Source organism: Rhynchophorus ferrugineus, unplaced genomic scaffold (assembly GCF_030347505.1).
Source record: "Rhynchophorus ferrugineus isolate W39M unplaced genomic scaffold, kcgeb_rfMv2 rfM10, whole genome shotgun sequence".
Taxonomy (NCBI): domain Eukaryota; kingdom Metazoa; phylum Arthropoda; class Insecta; order Coleoptera; family Curculionidae; genus Rhynchophorus; species Rhynchophorus ferrugineus.
Window position 1 is genome coordinate 24605653 of NW_027472589.1, and position 27030 is coordinate 24632682.

Sequence of the window (27030 nt, forward strand, 5' to 3'; positions counted from 1 at the left end):
AAATATGAACGTTGTATATAAAAACATTGCGGCCCGCTCCGACTTTGCACGGGCATAAAATATATATGCCTATGTCACTCAATGAAAACATGATTAAATTCGATCCAGTATTTTTGGTTCATTCATTACTGCCCTTGGCCTGCACGCATTAAATTTGGAGTAAAACAATTCCTCTTCCCCTATACTTACTATGAAGATTTCCTGCTATCTTTGGAATATCTAAATTCATACAATTTTTATTACATTACACATTTTTAAACGCAAATTTTAAATTTGTAATATCTCCGAAAATATTTGTTTAGTTTACATGCTGTAAGGAACCATATTGATCTATATTAATTGCACACTGTATTTAAGGTACTTAATTCGATAAGGATTAATGCCGTATTGCTTAAAATAGCTTCGTAAATAAGCCATTTTCTCACGTAAAAAGTAAACAATAAAAATGGTTAATGTGGGTTATCCCTAAAAGATAAACATATACCATCGCGGACTTTTTTGTAGACCTTTTTATGGTGTACAATACTGTAGTACATTAATTTGATCTAACTCGTAGGGTTAGGCAGCGTTTTTGCTAATTGCTAAATAAACCTAAAAAAATAGGTTAATTTACGACATCACGTTAGAAACCTCTAAAATTAGCAATGTTGTCTTAGTATATTATGCATGTATTATACATACAAACCTTCCTCTTGAATCACTTTATCCGCTATTTTATGAAAAAAACCGCATCAAAATCGTTGCGTAATTTTAAAGATTTAAGCGCACATAGGGATATAGGGGCAGAAAAGGCGACTTTGTTTTATACTATGTAGTGATTAATATAGCAGCATTTAGTAAAAAGATTAAAATTATGAATGATAAATAATAAAATACTTTTACCGGTTTTTATGGCAAGAATAGGTTTTTTTAATGACTTTTTGGTTTGGATCTAACTCTCTCGATTCTTACTAAAAAATATTTAGAGCATTATAAACATTTGTGTGGTATTATTCCATTTCATAGAAAATCCCTTCCTTTTTAAAGATCCACAGAACATTCAAATATAAAAGTAATTATAATTCAATTGGTAATAGTATTCAGTAATTATATTTTTCTTTTTCTTTTTTCAACATAGTACGTGAAGGAATGTGTACATCTCCGTCTCGCTTATACTACCGTTGTAACAATATAAATACATATAAAATTAACTGCTCCAAGCAATTATCTCCGTCCTTTCCTCTTCCACAATTTATGCAGGAAAGGATTCGTACATCTTCATCGAAGATGGTAATTACTATTTTCATTCGCTAATTTTTTGACTATCGACTTTTTCTACTGTTTTCAGTCGATAGTTCCCAAAGCTAATAATAAGCTAACACAGAAGTCCAATGAGAGTTTACTGTTCTTTCCGCAATATCACAACACTAAACAAAACAGAGCAACTAGACTTAGCTTTTAAATTGCTATTCTGGCACAAGCTACAAGATAAAAGAAAATAAATGCCTGTTTGCTGTGGCTTTTGGAAAAGCGTGAAGTGAAAATAATAATCACAAATATTTTAACTGCTTATTTCTTACGCTTATAGTAGATTGGATCATTCTTCTGGTTCTAGGTTCTGGGTTCGCACTACTCTTTAATTAAATTATTAAATTCCGAATAAAATTAGATCTCTATGTAAACTTCTTTATCAGCTTGCAGTATTCGAAATATTCAAAATTAATTTTATTCAGTCGCGAAATCTAGCTTATTTTAGTGTGAAAAATTAAATGTTAAAATTACTTGCGATATTTGGCTTTGCAGCTGACGAACTAATAGAAGTAAAATTACATTAACATAATAAAAAAGACAACAGATGGTCCACCCCATATTAAGAAACTAGTATCCAACTACTCTAATATAATAACAAAACGAAAAGAACGCCTATGGCCAGTGGGAACACATGCATCCAGTGGGTCGCCCTAATGGCGGGGGAGGGGGTGGCTAAAACTTAAGATCGCCCTCTCGACGTCCACCCTCCCTCCGTCACGCGTCCCTCTGGCCCCGATATCGAATTAATCGCCGATTCCAAGTTAATGGGACTTAAATAGCCGGGAAGAAGTGAGCTGGCCATATGACGGACTGATCGGAAACTTCCGCATCGGCTTCCGTTATTGGAATATACGGCTTTTTCTTCGGTTTTGATGACGCTCCTTGGGGGAACGAAGCCCCTTTCCTCTTCACTCTCATGAAATATTCAATTCTTAGATCGATTAGATATCGGTCCGCCTTACTTATAACTAACAACTTGAATGGTTTTGTATTGTTTTGCTCGTTAGTTAAATGGAGATACATGTTGTTCTTTCCTTAGTACCTTAGTACCTGTAGTTAGTACCGTAAAGCGTTAAGGAACAATTTAACAACAACAAAAATTCACAACAGTAAAATAAACTTTATGCCATATGTTGGTCATTAGAGAATTCGTTGGAAAAAGTTGATGAAATTTTTAAAAATATCAAGTTAAACTTTTTATTTCGTGAATTAGATATGAAACCAAACATCGACCATAAAAAATGTTGAACCCCTTGTATATAAAGTTCGATGCAATAATTTTTTCGCTTTTTTTATTATTCTTCGTGATTCCGCAATCTGCCCTATTGGCAATAAGTATTTCTTATGTCTATGTTATATATACATGGCATGTAGAAAATCACTTCATTATCTTCTGTATAAAATATTATCTTAATTCATTAGTCTTATTCTAAAGTCTACATATGTCCAGTTATCAGATCAGGTAGTGATAAACGTTTTAGTCTAAAACTTCACTATCACGTCGCATGTTTAGCTGATTAGCGAGTACATTGGGATGCACTGACACTCTTTCGAAGTACTTCACAAAAACACGTTGAATTACACTCGTTATAGGTTCTAGAGGAATATCGCGTTGTATCACTTTATTTGAAATATAATACGGAGCATCAACAATGGCACGCAACACCTTATTTTGGAACCGTTGAATGATGGATATATTAGATTTACTAGCGGTACCCCATAGTTGGATTCCATATGACCAAATAGGCTTGAGTATAGACTCATACAGCAATACCTTGTTATCTAATGATTACTTGGATTTGCGCCCGATGAGCCAATAGATTTGATATAATTTGAGTCCAAGTTGTTTCCGTTTAGAGAGTATGCTCTTCCAGGTTTACTTCCAGGTTATAGGTTCTAGAGGAATATCGCGTTGTATCACTTTATTTGAAATATAGTACGGAACATCAACAATGGCACGCAACACCTTATTTTGGAACCGTTGAATGATGGATATAGTAGATTTGCTAGCGGTACCCCATAGTTGGATTCCATATGACCAAATAGGCTTGAGTATAGACTCATACAGCAATACCTTGTTATCTAATGATTACTTGGATTTGCGCCCGATGAACCAATATATTTGATATAATTTGAGTCCAAGTTGTTTCCGTTTAGAGAGTATGCTCTTCCAGGTTTACTTCCAGGCGCCGATCTAAGTGCATACCAATATATTTAACATGCTCTGCTTGAGGGAGTTGACGATGATTGATATTCACTGGTGGACATGTTCTTCTACGCAGGGTAAAGGTTACATGCGTGGATTTTGTTTCATTGGATTTCACGCGCCATATCTTCAACCATAATTGTATTTACTCCAGGTGGGTTTGTAGGTTTGTTGATGCTGTGACTGGATTTTCGTGGGATGCTAATATTGCTTTTTCGTCTACATATGTTGCCACAGTAGTTATTTTTGTGGTGGCCAGATCGGCCGTATACAGAAGATACAGTACTGAACCCAGTACACTACGTTGCGGAACTCCTGAATATATGGGATTTAATTCGGTATGTTCATCTCCTTAATTTACAATAAAATTTCTATCAGTGAGATACCATTTTAGTAACTGATAGTCCGGATGAGTAAGAAGTTTCTTTAGTTTAACCTACAAGCCCGTATGCCATACTTTGTCAAAAGCTTGAGATATGCCTAGAAAAGCAGCCGAACAATATCTTTTGGCATTTAGGTCAGTTTTTATTTTGTTTAGAAGTCTATGCACTTGTTCTATACTCCCATGCTTATTGCGGAAGCCAAACTGATGTTCAAAAAATCACATTTTCTATTGAAAAGATGGGTTTATATTTAACGATTGATTTATCACAAACAAACTCGATTGTTTTCAGCTAATTTAACTTCATAGTGGCTTTTGGTGTCTCTACTGTCCCACATAATCTCTACTCGGAATCCATCTTGACGGTAGATTAAACATCATAGAAACATCATGTTGGACAAAAAACAAAACACATTAGATCCAAAATAAAACAACTATGCTGGTTAGTCGGAAGATACTCTCAACTTGATCTAAAATCAAAGGATTTGGTCAATCAAGGAAATTGGATCAATCTATGTGGACCTATGGGTTCCAAATATGGGGTTGCACTAAAAATTCAAATCAACTAGTCATTCAATGCTCTCAAAACAAAATTCTTCGATTAGTTATCAGTGACTATCACTACATAACCAGCGAAAAATTGCAGGGTGACTTGGAAATTAAATCATACTAACGTGGGAGCAATACGACTACCGGACAGCGCGCAGGATGTCAATAGACTGAAACGAACAAAACCATACGAACTTGTGTGAACATTTAGTGTGTATTATTAGTGTAAGCTATAGCTATAAGTTAATAATTAATAAATAATTATAATTTTATAATTGAGGAAAACATATTGATGTATTTTCTCGCACTCGTCTTGCTTGTTAATTAATTCAAGTACATAGGAAAAGTACTAATAAATTAATTGTAAATTAAAATTGTACTAAGCGTATCTAATAATGATGCTATAAAAAAATAGGTATTTTATGAATTAATATCACGTCCATGTAAATTTTATGTACAAGAACCGTCGGCCATCTTTCATTTCCGCAGATCCGAATATCAAAATGTCTCTGCAAGTTTCCGGATCGCTTTTTTCGTCGTTCCATCGTCGACGGTTCGAGCGCGAGACCATCAAAATTAGTCCGGCTGTTATTGCCCGAGAAAATCACGACATTTAAATGCATGGGATACGGAAATATAGTCGAGTTTTCCCTCTAATTAGTCCCCTTTTCGGGTCCCTTTACGCCCCGAAAAGGTAACAATTGTAGACGACCGGAAAATGTCTCCATTTGAATTTCAAACAAGACATTAAACATCGAATATGGCGCCGATAGTTATGAAATGAAAGCGTCGCGTGGATATGGAGGTGTCGGGGAACTGTTCTAGTCGTTGTGTGTTCTAGTCCCTTTTAGCGTTTACGGTTCGTCAAGTGACCTATCTTTCTATATTGTTTCAAATTTTATTTTTGTTTCGGTATTTGACTGTTAAGATTATTTAAATTTAATTCTATAGCCCGTCGAATAAATGTACGTCATCAAAATGTATGACGTCAACACATCGTAATGCTGCTGCTTCTACTATGAGTTTTAGTTCATTTTGGCTTTGACTTATAACAGAATTCTAATCTAAATAAAACAATGAATCTTGTTTCCTTCACTGCAGTGTTTCCTTATCAAATCATTTTGACACCACTATACGTTTTTCTTACTAAAATTGGATTTAATAAGTACATTCTCCCTAATATATTTAACATATATACGAAAGAGCTAGTATTCCTTCTCTCCTCGTTCATTTTAACCATATACTCATGTGTTTTCTGAACAATTACACATATATAGTCCGTTCGATAAAACAATGAACCCACGTAATCTGAACTGATGACGTAAAAACCTCACAATGGTGCCGCGTCAGTTTTAGTTCGTTTTGGCTTTGACATATAACAGAATTCTAATCTAAATAAAACAATGGATCTTGTTTCCTTCATTGCAGTGTTTCCTTATCACATCATTTTGATAACACTGTGCCTTTTTCTTACTAAAATTGGATTTAGTCACTGCATTCTCCCTAATATATTTACCATATCTACGAAAGAGCTAGTATTCCTTCTCTCCTCGTTCATTTTAACCATATACTCATGTGTTGTCTGAACAATTACACATATATAGTCCGTTCGATAAAACAATGAACCCACGTAATCTGAATTGATGACGTGAAAACCGCACAGTGTTGCCGCGTCAGTTTTAGTTCGTTTTGGCTTTGACATATAACAGAATTCTAATCTAAATAAAACAATGAATCTTGTTTCCTTCATTGCAGTGTTTCTTTATCAAATCATTTTGATACCACTGTGCGTTTTTCTTACTAAAATTGGATTTAGTCACTGCATTCTCCCTAATATATTTACCATATCTACGAAAGAGCTAGTATTCCTTCTCTCCTCGTTCATTTTAACCATATACTCATGTGTTGTCTGAACAATTACACATATATAGTCCGTTCGATAAATCAATGAACCCACGTAATCTGAACTGATGACGCGAAAACCTCACAATGTTGCCGCGTCAGTTTTAGTTCGTTTTGGCTTTGACATATAACAGAATTCTAATCTAAATAAAACAATGGATCTTGTTTCCTTCATTGCAGTGTTTCCTTATCACATCGTTTTGATACCACTGTGCCTTTTTCTTACTAAAATTGGATTTAGTCACTGCATTCTCCCTAATATATTTACCATATCTACAAAAGAGCTGGTATTCCTTCTCTCCTCGTTCATTTTAACCATATACTCATGTGTTTTCTGAACAATTACACATATATAGTCCGTTCGATAAAACAATGAACCCACGTAATCTGAATTGATGACGTGAAAACCGCACAGTGTTGCCGCGTCAGTTTTAGTTCGTTTTGGCTTTGACATATAACAGAATTCTAATCTAAATAAAACAATGAATCTTGTTTCCTTCATTGCAGTGTTTCTTTATCAAATCATTTTGATACCACTGTGCGTTTTTCTTACTAAAATTGGATTTAGTCACTGCATTCTCCCTAATATATTTACCATATCTACAAAAGAGCTGGTATTCCTTCTCTCCTCGTTCATTTTAACCATATACTCATGTGTTTTCTGAACAATTACACATATATAGTCCGTTCGATAAAACAATGAACCCACGTAATCTGAATTGATGACGTGAAAACCGCACAGTGTTGCCGCGTCAGTTTTAGTTCGTTTTGGCTTTGACATATAACAGAATTCTAATCTAAATAAAACAATGAATCTTGTTTCCTTCATTGCAGTGTTTCTTTATCAAATCATTTTGATACCACTGTGCGTTTTTCTTACTAAAATTGGATTTAGTCACTGCATTCTCCCTAATATATTTACCATATCTACAAAAGAGCTGGTATTCCTTCTCTCCTCGTTCATTTTAACCATATACTCATGTGTTTTCTGAACAATTACACATATATAGTCCGTTCGATAAAACAATGAACCCACGTAATCTGAATTGATGACGTGAAAACCGCACAGTGTTGCCGCGTCAGTTTTAGTTCGTTTTGGCTTTGACATATAACAGAATTCTAATCTAAATAAAACAATGAATCTTGTTTCCTTCATTGCAGTGTTTCTTTATCAAATCATTTTGATACCACTGTGCGTTTTTCTTACTAAAATTGGATTTAGTCACTGCATTCTCCCTAATATATTTACCATATCTACGAAAGAGCTAGTATTCCTTCTCTCCTCGTTCATTTTAACCATATACTCATGTGTTGTCTGAACAATTACACATATATAGTCCGTTCGATAAATCAATGAACCCACGTAATCTGAACTGATGACGCGAAAACCTCACAATGTTGCCGCGTCAGTTTTAGTTCGTTTTGGCTTTGACATATAACAGAATTCTAATCTAAATAAAACAATGGATCTTGTTTCCTTCATTGCAGTGTTTCCTTATCACATCGTTTTGATACCACTGTGCCTTTTTCTTACTAAAATTGGATTTAGTCACTGCATTCTCCCTAATATATTTACCATATCTACAAAAGAGCTGGTATTCCTTCTCTCCTCGTTCATTTTAACCATATACTCATGTGTTTTCTGAACAATTACACATATATAGTCCGTTCGATAAAACAATGAACCCACGTAATCTGAATTGATGACGTGAAAACCGCACAGTGTTGCCGCGTCAGTTTTAGTTCGTTTTGGCTTTGACATATAACAGAATTCTAATCTAAATAAAACAATGAATCTTGTTTCCTTCATTGCAGTGTTTCTTTATCAAATCATTTTGATACCACTGTGCGTTTTTCTTACTAAAATTGGATTTAGTCACTGCATTCTCCCTAATATTTTTACCATATCTACAAAATAGCTAGTATTCCTTCTCTCCTCGTTCATTTTAACCATATACTCATGTGTTTTCTGAACTATTACAAATGTATCGTCCGTTCGATAAAACAATGAACCCACGTAATCTCAATTGATGACGGGAAAACCTCACAATGTTGCCGCGTCAGTTTTAGTTCGTTTTGGCTTTGACATATAACAGAATTCTAATCTAAATAAAACAATGAATCTTGTTTCCTTCATTGCAGTGTTTCCTTATCAAATCATTTTGATACCACTGGGCGTTTTCCTACTAAAATTGGATTTAGTCACTGCATTCTCCCTAATATATTTACTATATCTACAAAAGAGCTAGTATTCCTTCTCTCCTCGTTCATTTTAACCATATACTCATGTGTTTTCTAAACAATTGCACATATATAGTCCGTTCGATAAAACAATGAACCCACGTAATCTGAATTGATGACGTGAAAACCTCACAATGTTGCCGCGTCAGTTTTAGTTCGTTTTGGCTTTGACATATAACAGAATTCTAATCTAAATAAAACAATGAATCTTGTTTCCTTCATTGCAGTGTTTCCTTATCAAATCATTTTGACACCACTGTGCGTTTTTCTTACTACAATTGGATTTAGTCACTGCATTCTTCCTAATATATTTACCATATCTACAAAAGAGCTAGTATTCCTTCGCTCCTCGTTCATTTTAACCATATACTCATGTGTTTTCTAAACAATTACACATATATAGTCCGTTCGATAAAACAATGAACCCACGTAATCTGAATTGATGAATACCTCACAATGTTGTCGCGTCAGTTTTATTTCATTTTGGCTTTGACATATAACAGAATTCTAATCTAAATAAAACAATGAATCTTGTTTCCTTCATTACAGTGTTTCCTTATCAAATCATTTTGATACCACTGTGCGTTTTCCTACTAAAATTGGATTTAGTCACTGCATTCTCCCTAATATATTTACTATATCTACAAAAGAGCTAGTATTCCTTCTCTCCTCGTTCATTTTAACCATATACTCATGTGTTTTCTAAACAATTACACATATATAGTCCGTTCGATAAAACAATGAACCCACGTAATCTGAATTGATGAATACCTCACAATGTTGTCGCGTCAGTTTTATTTCATTTTGGCTTTGACATATAACAGAATTCTAATCTAAGTGTCTCCTTGTAAAGTTATTTTTATATCACTTTATTTCTCCTTAGTTTGTTCTCGTACTACCTGTGTACATCTTTCTTGACAAAACTACGTTTAATCACTGCATTCTCCCTAATGCCTTTGTCATAGCTGTAAAACAGTTGGTGTTCTTTCTCTTCCCACACATTTTATCAAATTATAATTTATATTTAAAAAAACACACATCACCCTGCACTCACGGCACCCTGTCTTAGAAATTGTCGGCACTGAATCATTATCCCATATTCAGAAAGTTTCATTCAAGTGAATAAATATTAACTAAGCTGTTAATTTCGAATCTATTCTCGGTATCATCGTTTGTCGGTTTCTTCTTTTATCAGTCTGATCAGTCCATCCAAACCGAAGGTGTTTATGACTATTCCTCTTTCCAGCATGAAGAACATTACATCCGTAATGAATTATAAATAAATGTTATGACTAGTAAAACCTGAACAATTGTTATTCCAAGGTTTACCTTTTTCCATCAACTTTTGTTGTCTTAACACTACTTTTAAGTGATTTTGCCATGAGCAACCATCGGGTATATTGGCCCCATTCTGAATAACTATGTCCCATCTAAATACAAAAATTGAAATAATAAGTCTTTCTTGATTTTGTTATATGCTATTAAAAATTGCATTTTCTGTTAAAATAATGTCTGGATGTTACATAGACCTCTTAGTGGGTTATTTTTAGAGCATTTAAATCCTATATTACCCAACAGCGTATGAAGGGATGTTCTACCATATATGTTATATATCTCAAACAGCTGCATATCTCTAAGCTTTCTATGGGTACTTTTATATTTTGAGGATAGTTATAGATTTTAATTTATCACTATTAGCTATGATGTAATTTGTCTGTCCTTGGTTGGGAGTATATATAATTCAGCAGCAAAGTTCAGCGGAGAGCTCTACATTTTATTTATTGTCTCTTGTCCATCGCCCATTGTTATTTCTGAGAGGAAAGATAGATATTATAGGCTTCTTAATACTCCTTTTATGCTCTCCAGAGTATGCGATCGGACCGTTATGCTGCATTTTGAATCAACTTCGTAAAGTTTTCAACTACGTGTTCAAGTTACCCTATTATTTTGAGACTAGTTCGTAAATTGATATCATACCGAGTGTAAATTCGAAAGATTTCCCAATCAACAGTTTTGTTAACACAGGTGATTAGACACAATGTCCGATGTTAGATAATATCTCAATACATTATCAAGATAACTAAAAATTTCAATCTGAAATATACGTATTCAATGATTCATATTATACAGCTCGAAATTACATTAAAAAAATAGGTTTTTTTCATTAATATCTATTAGATTTGAGCAAGTTGTTTGCACTATTATTAACATATATATTAGCACTGTACTTGCACTGTATTAGCACTTGCTACACCACCTTGTTTTTATACTAATTTACTAATTACTAATTTACTATTATACTAATTATTCCTGCTCAAAAATCCTTAGTATTGAGTTATCTTGTCCAATACCTGCCGTTAAAAATTCGAATTATCTCTAACATTGACATGGTAAAGAACTATTTCATAAAAAATGTTTAACGGTCTGACTAATGTTGTCAATTTCCAAACCTCTATGGAGATCGATATTTCTGAATTACCACTGGGCACTAACAGTACTCCTCAATAACTCAACATATGTTATCTAAACTTGTTAGAAAAAGAAACGACCATGTTCTGATTTTTTTTTTTTTTTTGAAGAAATGGCATGAGGCCATCCGTACTCATTTATAATATGTTTAATTTCCAAAACTTCAACTAAAAGTAAAAACAAGTCATTCCATGAAAAAGTAAGTAAGTAAGTTTACCAATATGAAAGATTTAATCACTGATATATCCGAATAAAAATTTGATATTCAAGTGATATGATATTAACTCACTTTTGATATAGGTTTTGGGCTGAATGAACATTAATTTTTATTTTTACGGTAGACATTTTTCACACATTAAATTCATGTCTACAAGGGAATCTAAAGGATACTTATATTATTTAAAAATATTGTCATTTATGACTGTATGTTATAATTATGCAAATATAAACAACTGTTTTAAAAATTAAAGTTTATTTAATAAGTACAGAAAATAAAATTCCAACCTACTACAGGGGAGAATATTCTTTATTCGCTAGAAATCCATCATATCCTTACTCCTTCTTTTTTGTTTCTTGGACTGACATATCTCGTAACCTACAGGGATGCAGTTCTTGACTGCCAAAGTCGCCATTTGCCGTCGATTACTGATAGTTTTCGTGACGTATATGGTGCTGGTCTCGAATATCTTTCTCCTCTTGTATTCGGGCAAGAGAGTTTCCAGATGACTGAGGCGATCTTCGATCAATATTTCTTTGATTTTGTGAGAGGATAGTTTCGGTGTAACTAACGACCTGTATTCTTCATTTTCTTCAGATTCTTGTTCACTAGACTCTAAAAAAACATATTAATCATTAATAATAATTAGTTTATTAAACATTATCGTAGACTATTTTAATATAAAAGAATATTTAAATATATTTTTTCACTATGCCTATAACAGGTTAATTGAGAAGTCCCCTACCTGACACATAGATGGCACTACTAGAATTAAATCCATATGTTTTTTAGTTAACCCTAACCCTCAAAAGATCCGTGTATACATTTGACAGCTATCGGATCATTAGTTTGTGAATTATAGCATTTTGAGTGAAGCAACTTTTGATACTGTGAAAAAAAATGGATAAAAAGAAATTTCGCGTGTTGATAAAATATTGCTTTTTGAAGGGAAAAATACAGTTGAAGCAAAAACTTGACTTAATGCCGAGTTTCCGGATACTGTCCCTAGAAAATCAATCATCAAGGATTAGTATGCTAAGTTTAGACGTGGTGAAATGAGCACCGAACACGGTGAATGCAGTGGACGCCCAAAAGAGGTTGTTACCGACGAAGGTATTTAAAAAAAAACACAAAATGATTTTGAATGACCGTAAATTGAAATTGAATTAAATAGCAAATACTAAAGATATCAACTAAACGTGTATATCAGTCACGAATATTTGGGTATGAGAAAGCTCTGTGCAAAGTAGGTGCCGCGCGAGCTCACTTTTGACCAAAAACAACGACGAGTTGATGATTCGGAGCAGTGTTTGAAGATGATCAAGCGTAATAAACCCGAATTTTTGCGTCGATATGTGACAATGGATGAAACATGACTCCGTCATTTCACTCCGAAGTCCAATCGACAGTCATCCGAGTGGACTGCACACGATGAACCCACTCCAAAGCGTGGGAATACGCAACAGTCGGCTGGCAAAGTTATGGCGTCTGTATTTTGGGATGCACATTGAATAATTCTCATTGACTACCTTGAAAAAGTAAAACCATCAACAGCGACTATTACATGGCGTTATTGGACCTATTGAAGGACAAAATCGCCGAAAAACGGCCGCATTTGAAGATAAAGAGAGTGCTGCTGCACCAAGACAATGCACCGTGTCACAAGTCAGAGAAAACGATGGCAAAAATCCATGAATTACGGTTCAAATTACTTCCTCATCCACCGTATTCCCCAGATCTGGCCCACAGCGACTATTTCCTGTTCTCAGATCTCAAAAGAATGCTCGCTGGGAAGAAATTTTCGTCGAATGAAAAGGTGATCGCTGAAACTGAGACAAATCGTACTACAAAAATGGCATCAAAAAGTTGGAGGGTCGCTACAATCACCCTTGAAGGGAATTATGTTGAATAAAAAAAACTAATTTTGCCAAAAAAATATTTTTACCATGGTAGGCCGGGAACTTTTCAATTGACCTGTTATACATAATAATCGTTGTTGTAACTAAATAAAAATAAACAATAAACTTATTTCCAGTTATGTTACTTTAGATTTATTTTATTGGTTATTAAATCTTTTGTATATGTCACAAAATTATTATAAACTTTGTATTGTTTGGGCTCGGCACCATCTTCAAACTGATCAGTTGCTAGTAGTTAAAATAATATTGTAAATAGATAAATAGGTTAAGGAAGCTATTAAGCTAAATTGTGTGTATATAGTAGAATATAAAATACGTGTAGTAGATAGGTTGAATAAGTTTTTTGTTTATTTTTATTTAGTTATTACAACGATTATTAAGTCGGTTCAATTTTTTTGTTAAAAATATTTTATTTTGCCCTTTTAGTATTAGATATGTACTCAATAAATTACGTTCAGTTATTTTATTTAATATTACAATTGGTAAACCAAGTAAAGATGCAGCCCGCATGAGGAAAAATAGGAATAAATAAACAATGATTGAAAATAAAAAACCCTTCAGGTCCCGGGGTCCGCTATCTAGCCTCGGTGATTTGACAAATGTTCTAACTAAACAACCACAAAAAGTTATTGTCTCCGCCGGGGATCGAACGCGCGATCTAGGTTTGGGAGCTAAACGCTTTAACCATTACGCCACAGAAGCTGTCCTCTACAATACTTCTACGAGGTCTTATATGTTATAGTTGGTGCTGAAGAAGCAAACTGAATGGCTTTTACACTGAACGACTTCCGATCCTTCGTCACATCGGCTCAGCAATAACATTATACACAAATATCTGATTATTTTAGAGGAAATAGATGTAAAAACTTTGTACGTGCCTTTGAAATTTGAGCGTTTCCCTCGATTTCCCCCCTTCTCCCCAACAGATCCTGATTTGGTTCCAATGGAACCACCTCGCGAGTGCCCTCTTTCGAATAAAAAAAGGATTTTGAACATCGGCCCACAATTAACGGAGAAATCGGCATACATGTTTTGTCAGGTGATCATATTATTTTGTCCAAAAGTCCTGCTACTATATAAATATACGCCACAAGAACGAGCAGGAATAGTGACAATATTCATTGAAAATAATCGTTTCATTTTTGCCACTCAGCGGAAATTGCGTCAATCGCGGGATCAGCGGGACTTTTGCCTCACCCTATATATTTTAAATTCTTCGGCATTAAGTTTCGGAAATTGATCAATTAAGGCGTTTAATACTTACCCAGCCCTTCAAAAGTAACCTGTAGGTCGAATTGCTCAGCGCTTTCTTCCATTTTCTCTTTGGGATTAAAAAAATACTCCTTCGTTATCAGTTTTTCCGGGTTCTTGTTTTTCGAGCCAGCAGCAGCGCAGTACCGCTTCTTCTTCGTCGGTTTGATGCAGATCGGATTTTGATACACGTACTTCGTCTTGAGAGTCAACACCTTGGTGGTGACCACTCCGGTAGGATTGATCTTCTGTTGATGCTTCGATGCCGGATTATCGGGCATTATCAGACCGCCTACGTACGGTAGCTTCAGGTTCGGCAACAGATCTAAATAGTTGGTGGGCTTGTAGTATTTGGCGCATTCCTGCAGTAAATTGTTCGCGTTCGCGGGGCGGCCGTAAAAGAACAAAACGTAGACGACGAACATGGTGGAGATAAGGAAACAGAAACGTCGTTTCTATGAGAAATGTCGCAGTGAAATGTAACTATTTCGCCGGAGGAAGCCTCGAAAGAAAGACGATTATGGGTCATGTACAATATAATTTTCTTGAAATGCCACTATGCCGTTTCTTTTGCCGGCTCCAGAGGCGTAGCGTAAATATTCTCATATCTAAAACAAACAAATCAGTGATAGTTGTTTCGATATTATATTATAAAGTTGTTGAAAATTGCTCTGTTAATTTTGTTTCTTATATGAAAGCGTGTTTTTAACCGATTTCAAAAAAGTTCTGTGTTCGACTATATTTTTCGCCGATTGTATTGATATTCGTCGATTTCTCCATCAATTATGGACCGATTTTCAAAATTCTCGCTTTATTCGAAAGAGTGCACTTCGGAGTTGGTCACATTGGAATCAAGTCAGGATCTCTCAAATTTCAAAGACACATAATGTTTTCACATATTTGTTTATCTAAAATAATCAGATATTGGTGTATAATGTTATTGCTGAACTGATATGACGGAAAAACGGAAGTGGTTCGGTGTAAAAGTCATTCAGTTTGTTTTTTAAGCTCTAACCATATCATATGAAAAGTTGTAGGCAACTGCTTCTATGGTGTAGTGGTTAGAGCGTTCAGCTCACATATGGAAGTCGCGGGTTCGATTTCCGACGGGGACGTACGTGTTGTTGCTCTAGTTTGATTAGAATATTTGTCGAATCATCTAGACTAGGTAGCGGACTCCGGGGCCTTAAACGTTCCTTATTTTCAATCAGTGTTTCTTTATTCATATTTCTCGACATACGGGCTGCACCATTATTTGGTTTTCCCATTGTAATACCAAATAATATAACTGCGTAATTTATTGAGTAAATATCTAACACTTATAAGAGAAAAATAGAATATTTTAACAAAAAAAATTAACCATCTGCAAACAATAAATAACAAACTCATGAAAGAGTTAAAAAATAATGAAACTTAGATTTTTAAAATATATACATAATAGTCGTTGCAATAACTATGTAAAAATAAACAAAAACCTTATTTAACCTCTGTACTACACGTATTATATATTCTACTATATACACACATTTAGCTTAATACCTACCTAAACCTATGTATCTATTTACAATATTATTTTAATTATTGCCAACTGATCAGTTTTAAGTTGGTGTCGAGCTCAAAAAATACAAAAAATAATATAATTTTGTGACATATACACAAAATTAAATTACGAACATATCAAATCTCATGTGTAGCAAACTGATCAGTTGGTAGTAGTTAAAATAAAATTGTAAATAGTTAAAAATCTTTAGGGAGGTATTAAGCTAAATTGTGTGTATATAGGAGAATATAAAATACGTATAGTAGATAGTTAAATAAGGTTTTTGTTTATTTTTATTTAGTTACTACAACGACTATTATGTACACATTTTATTTTGAAAATGTTTTTTTTGTTAAATATATTTTATTTAACGAAAGATTTATAAAACAATATATATTAGGTGCTTGCATATATTTTAATCATTTTGAAACTAAAAAAGGCATCTATTGGGAAAAATTGGTAGAGTCAATGGGGACGACTGTACGCAATTTTTCAGTAAATTTCTTCCAAAATTAATGTTTTAGTTGAATGCAAAAAACGTTTATTCTAATGTAATAAGCATTTGTCAGTAATACAAAACATGAATATTTAATGCTAATAATATTTTTTAATTCATACTTTTAATTTTAATTTTTATTGAAGTCGTCAGAGAAAATGCAGATGCGGTAAACTGTATGCGACGACGATAAAGTGTACACATAACGGAAATTTTTTTATTCAAGCAATGAAGGGGCGACTTTTTGAGCGGCGATACAAGGCGACACTGAGGGTTTCTATCTATTATAAAACAGACCAAACTCATCTCACACAATTCAGACAGCATTAAAACAGATGGCCCTTGCATATGGCCGCGACAGTCGGGGCCGTAACATATATATTTTTGCTGTAAACATTATTTTAATGTAAACATAAGATGATATGATGATGATGAGATGATAGATGATCAGAAATTAATAGGAAGTTTAAAATAAATTGATAACATAACATTTGAAGCTTTGTAATTTATTATTTCCTTAGGTTTATATAACTCTCCGTAACAGATACAACGTGCAGAAAAATTTAAATAATAAATTGTATCACAAATTGTATTACAATGATTGGAAAAGAACAAAGAAAAAAGTGGTCTAAGTAAAATACACATACAAAAAATATAAATCAAGTTTTTACTTTGACATGGTATAATTTAACACATTTTTTACGGTTTTAGCCAGATATTTTTTTTTACAATTTTACCTGAATGCTCTAAAACTGAATCAATTATGTACTTATCTTTTGTGAGTTTCTTTATGGACTCTGATAATTATTCCATGTTGATAGTTATTAGCATTTAACTGTTCATTATCCTAAATCTTTTTATCTTTTGTTATATGTAGCGTCGATACTGTTTCGAAATGATGCAAAAATGTGTCGCTGTCAAACATCGATATCGTCAGGATCCAGAAAGTATCGATCATTTTTAACCGACTTCAAAAAAAGAGGAGATTTTATGTTCGGCTCTATATATTTTTTTAATGTATGTTCACCGATTTCTCCATCAATTATCGACCGATTTTCAAAATTCTTTTTTTATTCGAAGAAGTCCACTTCCGAGGTAGTTCCATTGGAACCAAGTCAGGATCTGATGGGGAAAGAGGGGAAATCGAGGGAAAACATCAAATTTCAAAGACAGGTAGAAAATTTTCACATTTTTTTTTAATCTAAAATTATCATATATTTTTGTATAATGTTACTGCTGAACTGATGTGACGGAAAAACGGGAGTAGCTCAGTGTAAACGCCATTTGTGTTTGCTTTTTAAACACTCACCATATTATACGAATAATGGAAGAAATCGCAGGCAACTGCTTCTAGGGTGTAGTGGTTAGAGTGTTCAGCTCACATACGGAAGTTGCGGGTTCGATTTCGCATAAATGCATAAAACAACTTTTTGTTGTCCTAGTTTTATTAGCACATGTGTCAAATCATCTAAACTATGTAGCGGACCCCGGGGTATGAAGCGTCCCTTATTTTCAATCACTGTTTCTTTATTCTTCATACCTTTCGACATACGGACTGCACTTTTACTTGGCCTACCCATTCTAATACTTAATAATAAAACTGCATAATTTAATGAGTAAATATCTAACACTAAAAAGAGAAAAATAAATAATAACACTTCAAAAAGTAAATAAGGAAATCAAAAAAGTAAAAAATAATAAAACTTGGATTTTTAAAACAAAAAAAGGTTTTAAAATAAAACATGTACATAATAATCGTTGTAATAACTATATAAAAACAAACAAAAACTTTATTTAACCTATCTACTACACGTATTTTATATTCTAGTATATACACAATTTAGCTTAATACCTACCTAAAGCTATTTACAATATTATTTACTACTTCATTTTGAAGTCGATGCCGAGCCCAAGCAATACAAAAATAATAATATAATTTTTGACATATACAAAAAATTAAATTACGAACAAATAATTTCTAATTTATAGCTCGTAACGACTTCAAATTTATCATTTGATAGTGTTAAAATAAAATTTTAAACAAATAATTTTAGGTAGGTATTAAGTTAAATTGTGTGTCTATAATAGAATATAAAAGACGTATCGTAGATAGGTCAAATAAGGTTTTTGTTTATTTTTACTTAATTATTACAACGATTATGTACATTTTTTTGTGTGTTAAAAATCTAAGTTTAATTATTTTTTACGTTTTAATGAGTTCCTTATTTATTTTTGAAGTCGGTTTAATTTGTTTGTCAAAAATATTTTTTAGTCTATAAAATGTCTCAGATATCGTTTTTTTCGAAATATCTAAAAGGTATCAAAAATGAATTTTTTTTTAAAGTTCGTATGGTTTGGTTCGCTTCAATCTTCTGATTTCCCACATGTTTTCCAGTAGCTGTATTGCCTCCACGTTGGGAAATATTGTATCACTTCGTATATCCATTTGATTTCAAGGTCATTGTGTAGCACTTCATTGGTTACGTATTTACAAGCATTGGTAATTAATGTGGAACTTTGTTTTGGGTGCACCTAATTATTAGTTGGTTCGATCTTTTAGTGCAACCCCATCTCGCACACCATAGGACCAAATTGGCTTTATAATTGTCTTATAAATCAACCTCTTTGATTTTAGATAAAGTTGAGGGTACCTTACGACTAACTAGTACAGTCGCTTGACTTTGAGTCTAATCTGCTCTGCTTTTTGCCTAATGTGATGTTTCCAATTTAGCCTATCATCGAGATGTATTCCGAGGTATTACTCATTGTGCTTGAGGAATCGGGCATCGATCAAGGGATATAATAAGGTCTTCGTCATTTCGCCACAATTAAAAATTAACATGGACAGATTTTGAGCTATTAAGCTGTATTTTCCAGTCCCTTATCCATTTATAGATCTTGTTTACCGCTATTTGTACTTTTTCTGCAAACTTTGACAGAGATACATCTATACTGTGGTCAGAGCAACAATATTTTTTGATCGTCAAGACAATATATATAAAATAAATATCGATATTTTTCAAGAAACCTCGAAAATCTTCGTACAGATGTTATCATTATTTATTTTATTACATTACATTTATTACATTACAGATTTATTATTATATTTATTACATTTATTACATTACAGAGCACGCCACTGTCTAATATACCGTTTACATATCAGGCATATTCACCTAATCTATATCGTTAGAAACGAACAACAATTATCGTGGTTTATTTGGCTCGGTATCGTCCTTTTCTGACCTGTACAACATTCAGCGGTCCATGTAATGAGAATTTAACTATTCCGAGGAACCCCAGACCTTTAGCTGTTCCGCTGATAAAGCCCTATCTTAATTCAACCCGGAAGTACCTTCACGTTTAAAAGGGTACCACCACTACGGGCTTTTCATTATTCATTCGTCTGTATTACGACGTTAATATGAAGGGTCCCGTCTTGTTCGTGTTGTTCTCCTTGGGTCACTCGTTTTCTTGCATGCTAGTACCAATCGAACCGACGCGGGTTAAGAGGGGTATTTTCGGTACTATAACTAGTACGATTTATGAGACGGTGACCGAGAAACATTATGTCCCGTCCACTTGCGTTCATGTGGAACCGAATTTGCCGGATTGTAGGAACGTCCGGTTCTTAAACTGGCCATCGTTCACTGGGTAAGTACTGAAGTATTACTGCTACCGTATCATCATTACCTACCAGATCTTCATTATACTAAAAGAAAGCATTCTAAAGAAAATACGAACTATGGATAATTAAAATTAATGATTGGCTATAAGTGCCTTTATTAAGCTTTATTAAGTTTGATTAAGTTAATTTTTAACGTCCGTTATGTTTCTGTCCTCGCTAGTCTTCTAGATTTTTAGGCAATTTGAGAAATGAAAATAACTTGATGATCGTTAAAACTTAAGTCATTACAGAATCAACACTTCAGGCTTGTCGCTTATTTGAGACAAGTAACTGCACATACAAGAAAGTGTTATTAAATTTGTTATTGCACACTAATAAAAAACACTATTGAATTTATAGAACATATATTCCAAATTACTCAAAAACAAACGGTCTAATGACATAAAAGGTCAATTGAAAAGTCCCCGGCCTACCATAGTAAAACACATTTTTTTGGCAATTTTTTTTTATTCAACATAAGTCCTATCAAAGTTGATACACTGATTATAGCGACCCCTTAACTTTTCGATACCATTTTTGTAGTACGATTTGTCCTTTGCTTCAAAGTAGGTCTCAGTTTCGGCGATCACCCCTTCATTCGACGAAAATTTCTTCCCAGCGAGCATTCTTTTGAGATCTGAGAACAGGAAATAGTCGCTGGGGGCCAGATCTGGAAAATACGGTGGATGAGGAAGCAATTCGATACCCAATTCATGGATTTTTGCCATCGTTTTCACTGACTTGTGACACCGTGCATTGTCTTGGTGAAGCAGCACTTTCTTTTTCCTCAAATGCGACCGTTTTTCGGCGATTTTGTCCTTCAAACGGTCCAATAACGCTATGTAATAGTCGTTGTTGATGGTCCATCCTTTTTCAAGAGAGTCGATGAAAATTATTCCATGTGCCTCCCAAAATACGGACCCCATAACCTTGCCAGCCGACTGTTGCGTCTTCCCACACTTTGGAGCGGGTTCATCGTGTGCAATCCACTCGGATGACTGTTGATTGGACTTCGAAGTGAAATAATGAAGCCATGTTTCATCCATTGTCACATATCGACGCAAAAACTCGTATTTATTACGCCTGATCATCTTCAAACACTGCTCCGAATCATCAACTCGTCGTTGTTTTTGGTCAAAAGTGAGCCCGTGCGGCACCCACTTTACACAGAGCTTTCTCATGCCCAAATATTCGTGAATGATATGATATACACATTCAGTTAATATCTTTAGGGAGTCTGCTATTTCATTTAATTTCAATTTACGGTTATTCAAAATCATTTTGTGGATTTTTTAAATGTTTTCGTCGGTAACAACTTCTTTTTGGCGTGTACTGTGTTCACCGTCTTCGGTGCTCATTTCACCACGTTTAAACTTAGCATACCAATCCCTGATAGTTGATTTTCCTGGGGCAGTGTCCGGAAACTCGGCATCAAGCCAAGTATTTACTTCAACTGTATTTTTTCCCTTCAAAAAGCAATATTTTATCAACATGCGAAATTCCTTTTTATCCATTTTTTCACAATAACAAAAGTTGCTTCACTCAAAATGCTATAATTCACAAACTAATTGTCCGACAGCTGTCAAATTTATATACGCCTCTTTTGAGGATAGATGAATAACGCCATCTATGTATCAGGCCGGGGACTTTTCAATTGATCTGTTATTTAATGAAAAAAAGTCGGAAAAGTTGTAAAAATTTCTACTCTTATAGCTTTACTTTTGGCAAACTCATGAGTAAAAATTTCAATATCTAGCTACTTTTCAGATTCTTATAAAATGATAATAGTATTTTTGCTTCTGGCCCACTGTATATCGCAAGTAATCCTTAATTAATTTGAATGATCTCTCAGCTGTATTCATGATAATTTGAACATCAATCGGAACAAAGTTTGTTCATCACGACAATTAACAGTCGCTTGATCATTTCCTCTGCGTTTTCTCAGAACTACATACCAATTGTAACATTAGAATTACAAAAAAGTGATTTTGCTACTTTCTTCCCAACGTCAACTATTTTACTTACCGTACGCTGACTTTAGATGATACCAGCGAGTGTGTAGGGACGAATTTCATTCTTCAAATACACAAAATATATTTCTATTTGAAAACCTTTATTTGCCACATAAATAATATAATTTCAGTTTATAACAACCTATATATATTATTTACACATCCTAGAAGGATTGCAAGAATGCAATTTCGAAATTAATTACTTTTCCTAGTTTATTTACGGGAATGTAGTATCAAGACTCATTAAAATCATATAAAGGATTATAGGAATTTTGTTCAATGACCTAGATATAAAGACTTTCATGTCTAAAACAAACAAAACAGTACATAGAAAACGTTTTTCTTTTAATGTATTACATTGTTACTAGTCGTCGCACGTAGACAATCGTTGCAGTTTATCTTTACGATACCTTATATCAGAAATATATCTAGGAGGGCTCATCGGTCCTATCTTAGTCTCTGGTATAATAGTGTTTATGTATTAACACTGTTAATTCGCTATGCACCTCACGATATTTTGTAGTGTAGTGGACCTCACTACATCAATCCTTTCAAATGGATTTTGAATCTTTGTCCTGTTCTGGTGTTATCTAAGAGTTGTGTTATTTCAACGTTGACATGAGAATGGAGTTCCTCATATCTTCTTGCAATTATCCTGATTTCCTGAGTGACAGTGGGTATCTGCAGCTCTTGGTGTAAGTAATCAGTCCTCTATTATCTCTGGTTTGGGAAGAACCTGTACCTTCCACCGAAGTTTTGATACTTAGCGTTGTTCCTATATAAAATGATATAGAATATAAATAACTGTTTTCAAGAGTGTAACAGCCAGCCAAACAGCCTTTTCAAAACTTGAATATTATTACCATATATTGAGTTTCTACACGTTGTCCAAAGTCTTTAAATTAAAGTTATTAGAACCAATCTGTAGTTTATATTACATAACAATTCGACTATGAATAGAGGTAATTTCATTCTGAACAGAGAAAACTTCAGATAATAATAAGTAATAGAGATATATCGGATTATTTAATGATTTAGTGAAGTACAAACGTTTTCTTACAGCTGAAGGTTTAATTTCTGGAACTTTTAATCGAGAGTCGTCATGACGACATCGTTGGAACAAACATAATCTTCAAGGTCATGTCAATAAAATCGATTAGTAGTAATAATTTCCCTAAAATGCAAGGTAAACGGTTAGTGTGAATATACCAAAGCACATTATGACTATTTATGTATATTTACCTCAAGAACGCCCCAGTTTCTAATAGCACTATAAGTTTTCAATAAACGTAGATCAATATTGACTGTCTTTGGGGGGTATCTTGTTTTGATAAGAAATTCACTATTCAGTCCCGTAGTGAAATCTTACATCTTAAGACTTCATGGAAAGCTACTACAAAACATCTCAGTTGTCCAGTTTGGTTTCAATACTAAAATAACACCTATTCAAATGAAAAAATAATGAATATTTAATTTCTATAGTTTTATATATATATATACAATATTGATAAGATCATTTTTCTTTTGAATTACAGTGCCAATTCCTTCTTGTCGAACAATTCGATTGCAGCTCCATCTGAAAATGGAAATACCAACGGAACAGTCGCCGTCACTAAAAGGTAAACGAAAAATTCATTATACTATACCATAGGATAATGAGACATATCCCATTCAACAAAACAACCAGCCAAAAAATGTATAACGCCATTACGTCACAATGTTGCAGCATCAAATTTGGATTTTGCAGATTTATAAACTTCTAATTTTTATCACTAATGTTTTGAAGAATTTTGCAGATATTTGGCAACATGGCCCATCTATACCAACACATATCGAATATTATAGATTCAGTCTCCATGCATCAACCAGAATTGTATCTCTTTTTAACTGGAATAACATGAGAAGAAAAAATTCACTCCTTATTTAAAACGATTTTAACATTTTTACAAACTGAATTTGGCAGTTTATTCGACTTCGTCTATAATGTGCAATGGACATTTAATTCGAAAGACTATATTAAAATTCCAATTAGGAATGGCATCTTGGTTCCACATTTGGATGTATAATCATCCGGTCTGAAATACAAAGAGCAAACCTTGGTATACTTTTGTACGCATAACCATGGTGTGCATAACCATCTCTGTGCTATAGCAAGAGCCTTTGAAATAGAATGCACACCATTTTAACTGTTATATCATAATCACTTGTTTCTTTTTAACATTTAGACAAGTAATTCTTTCCGTTAATACAATAAAAATTACGTCCTAAAACAAATTCCGTTTCTTCAAATCAAACCTTTTAAACCTTTAGCCCCTTTGGTCCAGAAACGGATATGAATAAGGTCACGAGGACTCCCATTTAGCTTCCCCTTCTAAGTCTTATTTTTCTCCCTCCAATTAGCTCGGTATCCATTTCGACCGAGATTCCAGTGCGCATCTCAAATCCAACACGCTATTTGGAAGGACAATGGTGTGTATAATAAGTATAATAATAATGGCAAACTCTCCATCCCCGAAAGTGACCCTGTACAAAATGCTGGTCTCTGAGAGACAGCTTGCCCATCTTCAGGTGTTCTAATCAAAGAAAGCCCGCACATTTCTCAATACCCCGTAGTTTATAAGGAACGCCAATACTCATCTAGAGTCTGGCGTTCCATTGGTAAGGAACTTAAGAAATATGCTGAGTGTGAGGTTCTTCATTGTCACCTTACGTTATCCCAACCCGCCTATAAAAACCCTTCCTATTCATTATTCGTCGTAGAGTCCAAATACCACAATTCCAATCATAACCCAAGTTGTCTATCACCCTCAAATCTATTTTAACACGAACATCAAGCAACATCAGCCCAAGGCCGTTTGAATCAAGGTGGTCACTTAAGTTAGAGAAAAAAAACTATTTTTCTATGTTACTATACCAAACTTACATTTCTCTATCACTACAGAATCAGCACAGATCATCATCAAGAACAAACCGTTCATATCCAGGGCTGGGCCGAATACCTAGGATTGGACAGACCCACCGTCACCGTTACGGAGATTAAAATCGTCCCCACCACCGTATTAGACTCAAGAATAATGGTGACCTACGCCATCAAAGGTACATTGACTTAACCACGAAACATCCAGCCGGCGTTACACGAAATTTATTTTAGGTTGCAAGCCCCATCACTTACCGGAACACTTGGAACGATGCCCGGAAGACAGAGCCGAGGAAATCGAGATTATAGCTCCGACCAATCCGATTTTATCAGCCATTCAAAACACGGATATCCCCGAGAGTAACGTCCTAGCCCATCAGCCAGAATTGTTTTTAGAAGGTGCCGAAATGGGTAAGCAGGACGATGTGGAGTTGATTAAAAGATCAACGGAATTTCTGGGGTAATAATAGAGAATCAATGTACTATTTATATTTAATATTATAATGAATAAATGTGTAGTAATAGTCCTAGTACTCAACCTATCAATATCAAGCTTAATCTGGAATCTAGAATGTTGAAATCTTCTTCATTCAGGAAATATCATCCAATATTATTAATAATTACCACAAACTGTATCATGGGCTAGTCCAAATAACATAAGAATATAAAGCTATCTGAAAAAAAAAACATATATTTCAAAAGAAACTTTAAGAAATATCCCTACTAGTTCATATATAACAAAAACTAATCATTGATGATACAATTACTTGTTAAGTAAACAAAAATAATGAAATGAGTTCAAAATTGAACAGATCACATTAATTAACAATTTAAATCCTAGATTAATCTATATGCCATGTTAACTTTAAATAATAAATAATAAATATTATTGCCATATTTCTGGCTTAAAATTGTTAATTTAAGGAAAGTGTTAATATTTTCTAGAACCAAAGAATAATTTAAATAATCAAACACTAATCACCACATATATGTCCAACGATTCTAAGTGATTACTAAAACATCATTATAATATATTGTATTAAACAATAATAATTAAGTTAAAGACATTATATATTTAATGATACTCCTATAAATCATTTAAAATTTAAAACCCCTCCACCATCTGAAAAATTTAATAAAATACTGAAAAATAAATTTAAAAACAACCTCCACCATTTTGACAGAAAAATTGTTAAAATTATATGGAAATATAAAACCTGTACATAAACACTCTCGACTTCTTTCAATCACTAATAATTTCAAAAAGAAATAACTACAGTTGAAAGTAGCGTATCTTTACTCAGTTTTTAAATTTACTAAATGTTGTGTAAAAAACAGATTTCTCTGTCCAATTATTTTCCCCAAAGGTTTATCTTTTCCTAATGCTTATCTTCCCTTAGAGAAATTGTGAATAAAAAACATTTAAATCATTCATTCACAAAACTACTATAAGAATAAATCAAATGTATAAACAATAAAATTATTTAAAAATAATTGTTTATCCCTCGACCATTTTATCCTGAAAATTATCCCACTTCTGCAAATATGTATTTCTATTAAAATTATTAGTGAATAGAAAACAACATATTTGCTACAACTATGAATATGAAAGTAATAATAAATATATATTTATCAGAACTTGTACATATTTATTGTGATATTAATTTCTACATATTTACTTTCATATAATTATTTTTATTCATTGAATATGATTTGAGTATTTAATGCTCTAATCCAATGATATTTTTAAATCCAAAGATAACTCATGAACCGCACTTATAAATGAAAATAAATTAAATAAAGCTCCTCCACCATTTTGTCGTGAATAAAGTTTTAAATTTATATTTATTTTAGTATATAGAATTTCCTGACCAATACCAATTGCTGCCAAAAAGACAATATGTATATATCGTATATATATATATATATATATATATATATATATATATATATATATATATCATATATATCA

General features: G+C 33.4%; 2 protein-coding genes across 8 annotated transcripts in view; one reads left to right on the forward strand and one right to left on the reverse strand.

The window, feature by feature from the left end:
* LOC143203530 (uncharacterized) overlaps positions 1-27030 on the forward strand; it is a 667483-nt gene that overhangs the window by 639431 nt on the left and 1022 nt on the right. For 3 of the 7 annotated variants that reach the window (XM_076415722.1, XM_076415723.1, XM_076415721.1), the window contains 3 exons: positions 23677-23760; positions 25083-25237; positions 25293-25469. In XM_076415722.1, the coding sequence (XP_076271837.1) occupies positions 23677-23760; positions 25083-25237; positions 25293-25469 (416 nt within the window). Of the gene's footprint in view, positions 1-19866; positions 20117-23676; positions 23761-25082; positions 25238-25292; positions 25519-27030 lie in introns of those variants that run through there. The other 4 variants (XR_013007358.1, XM_076415717.1, XM_076415719.1 and 1 more) reach the window with 3 other exon arrangements.
* Positions 11550-14886, reverse strand: LOC143203853 (uncharacterized). The gene is made up of 2 exons (XM_076416166.1): positions 14440-14886; positions 11550-11871 (listed from the first exon to the last, which is right to left on the reverse strand). The coding sequence occupies exons 1-2, from the start codon at positions 14849-14851 to the stop codon at positions 11573-11575; spliced, it is 711 nt and encodes a 236-aa protein (XP_076272281.1). The 5' UTR covers positions 14852-14886; the 3' UTR covers positions 11550-11572.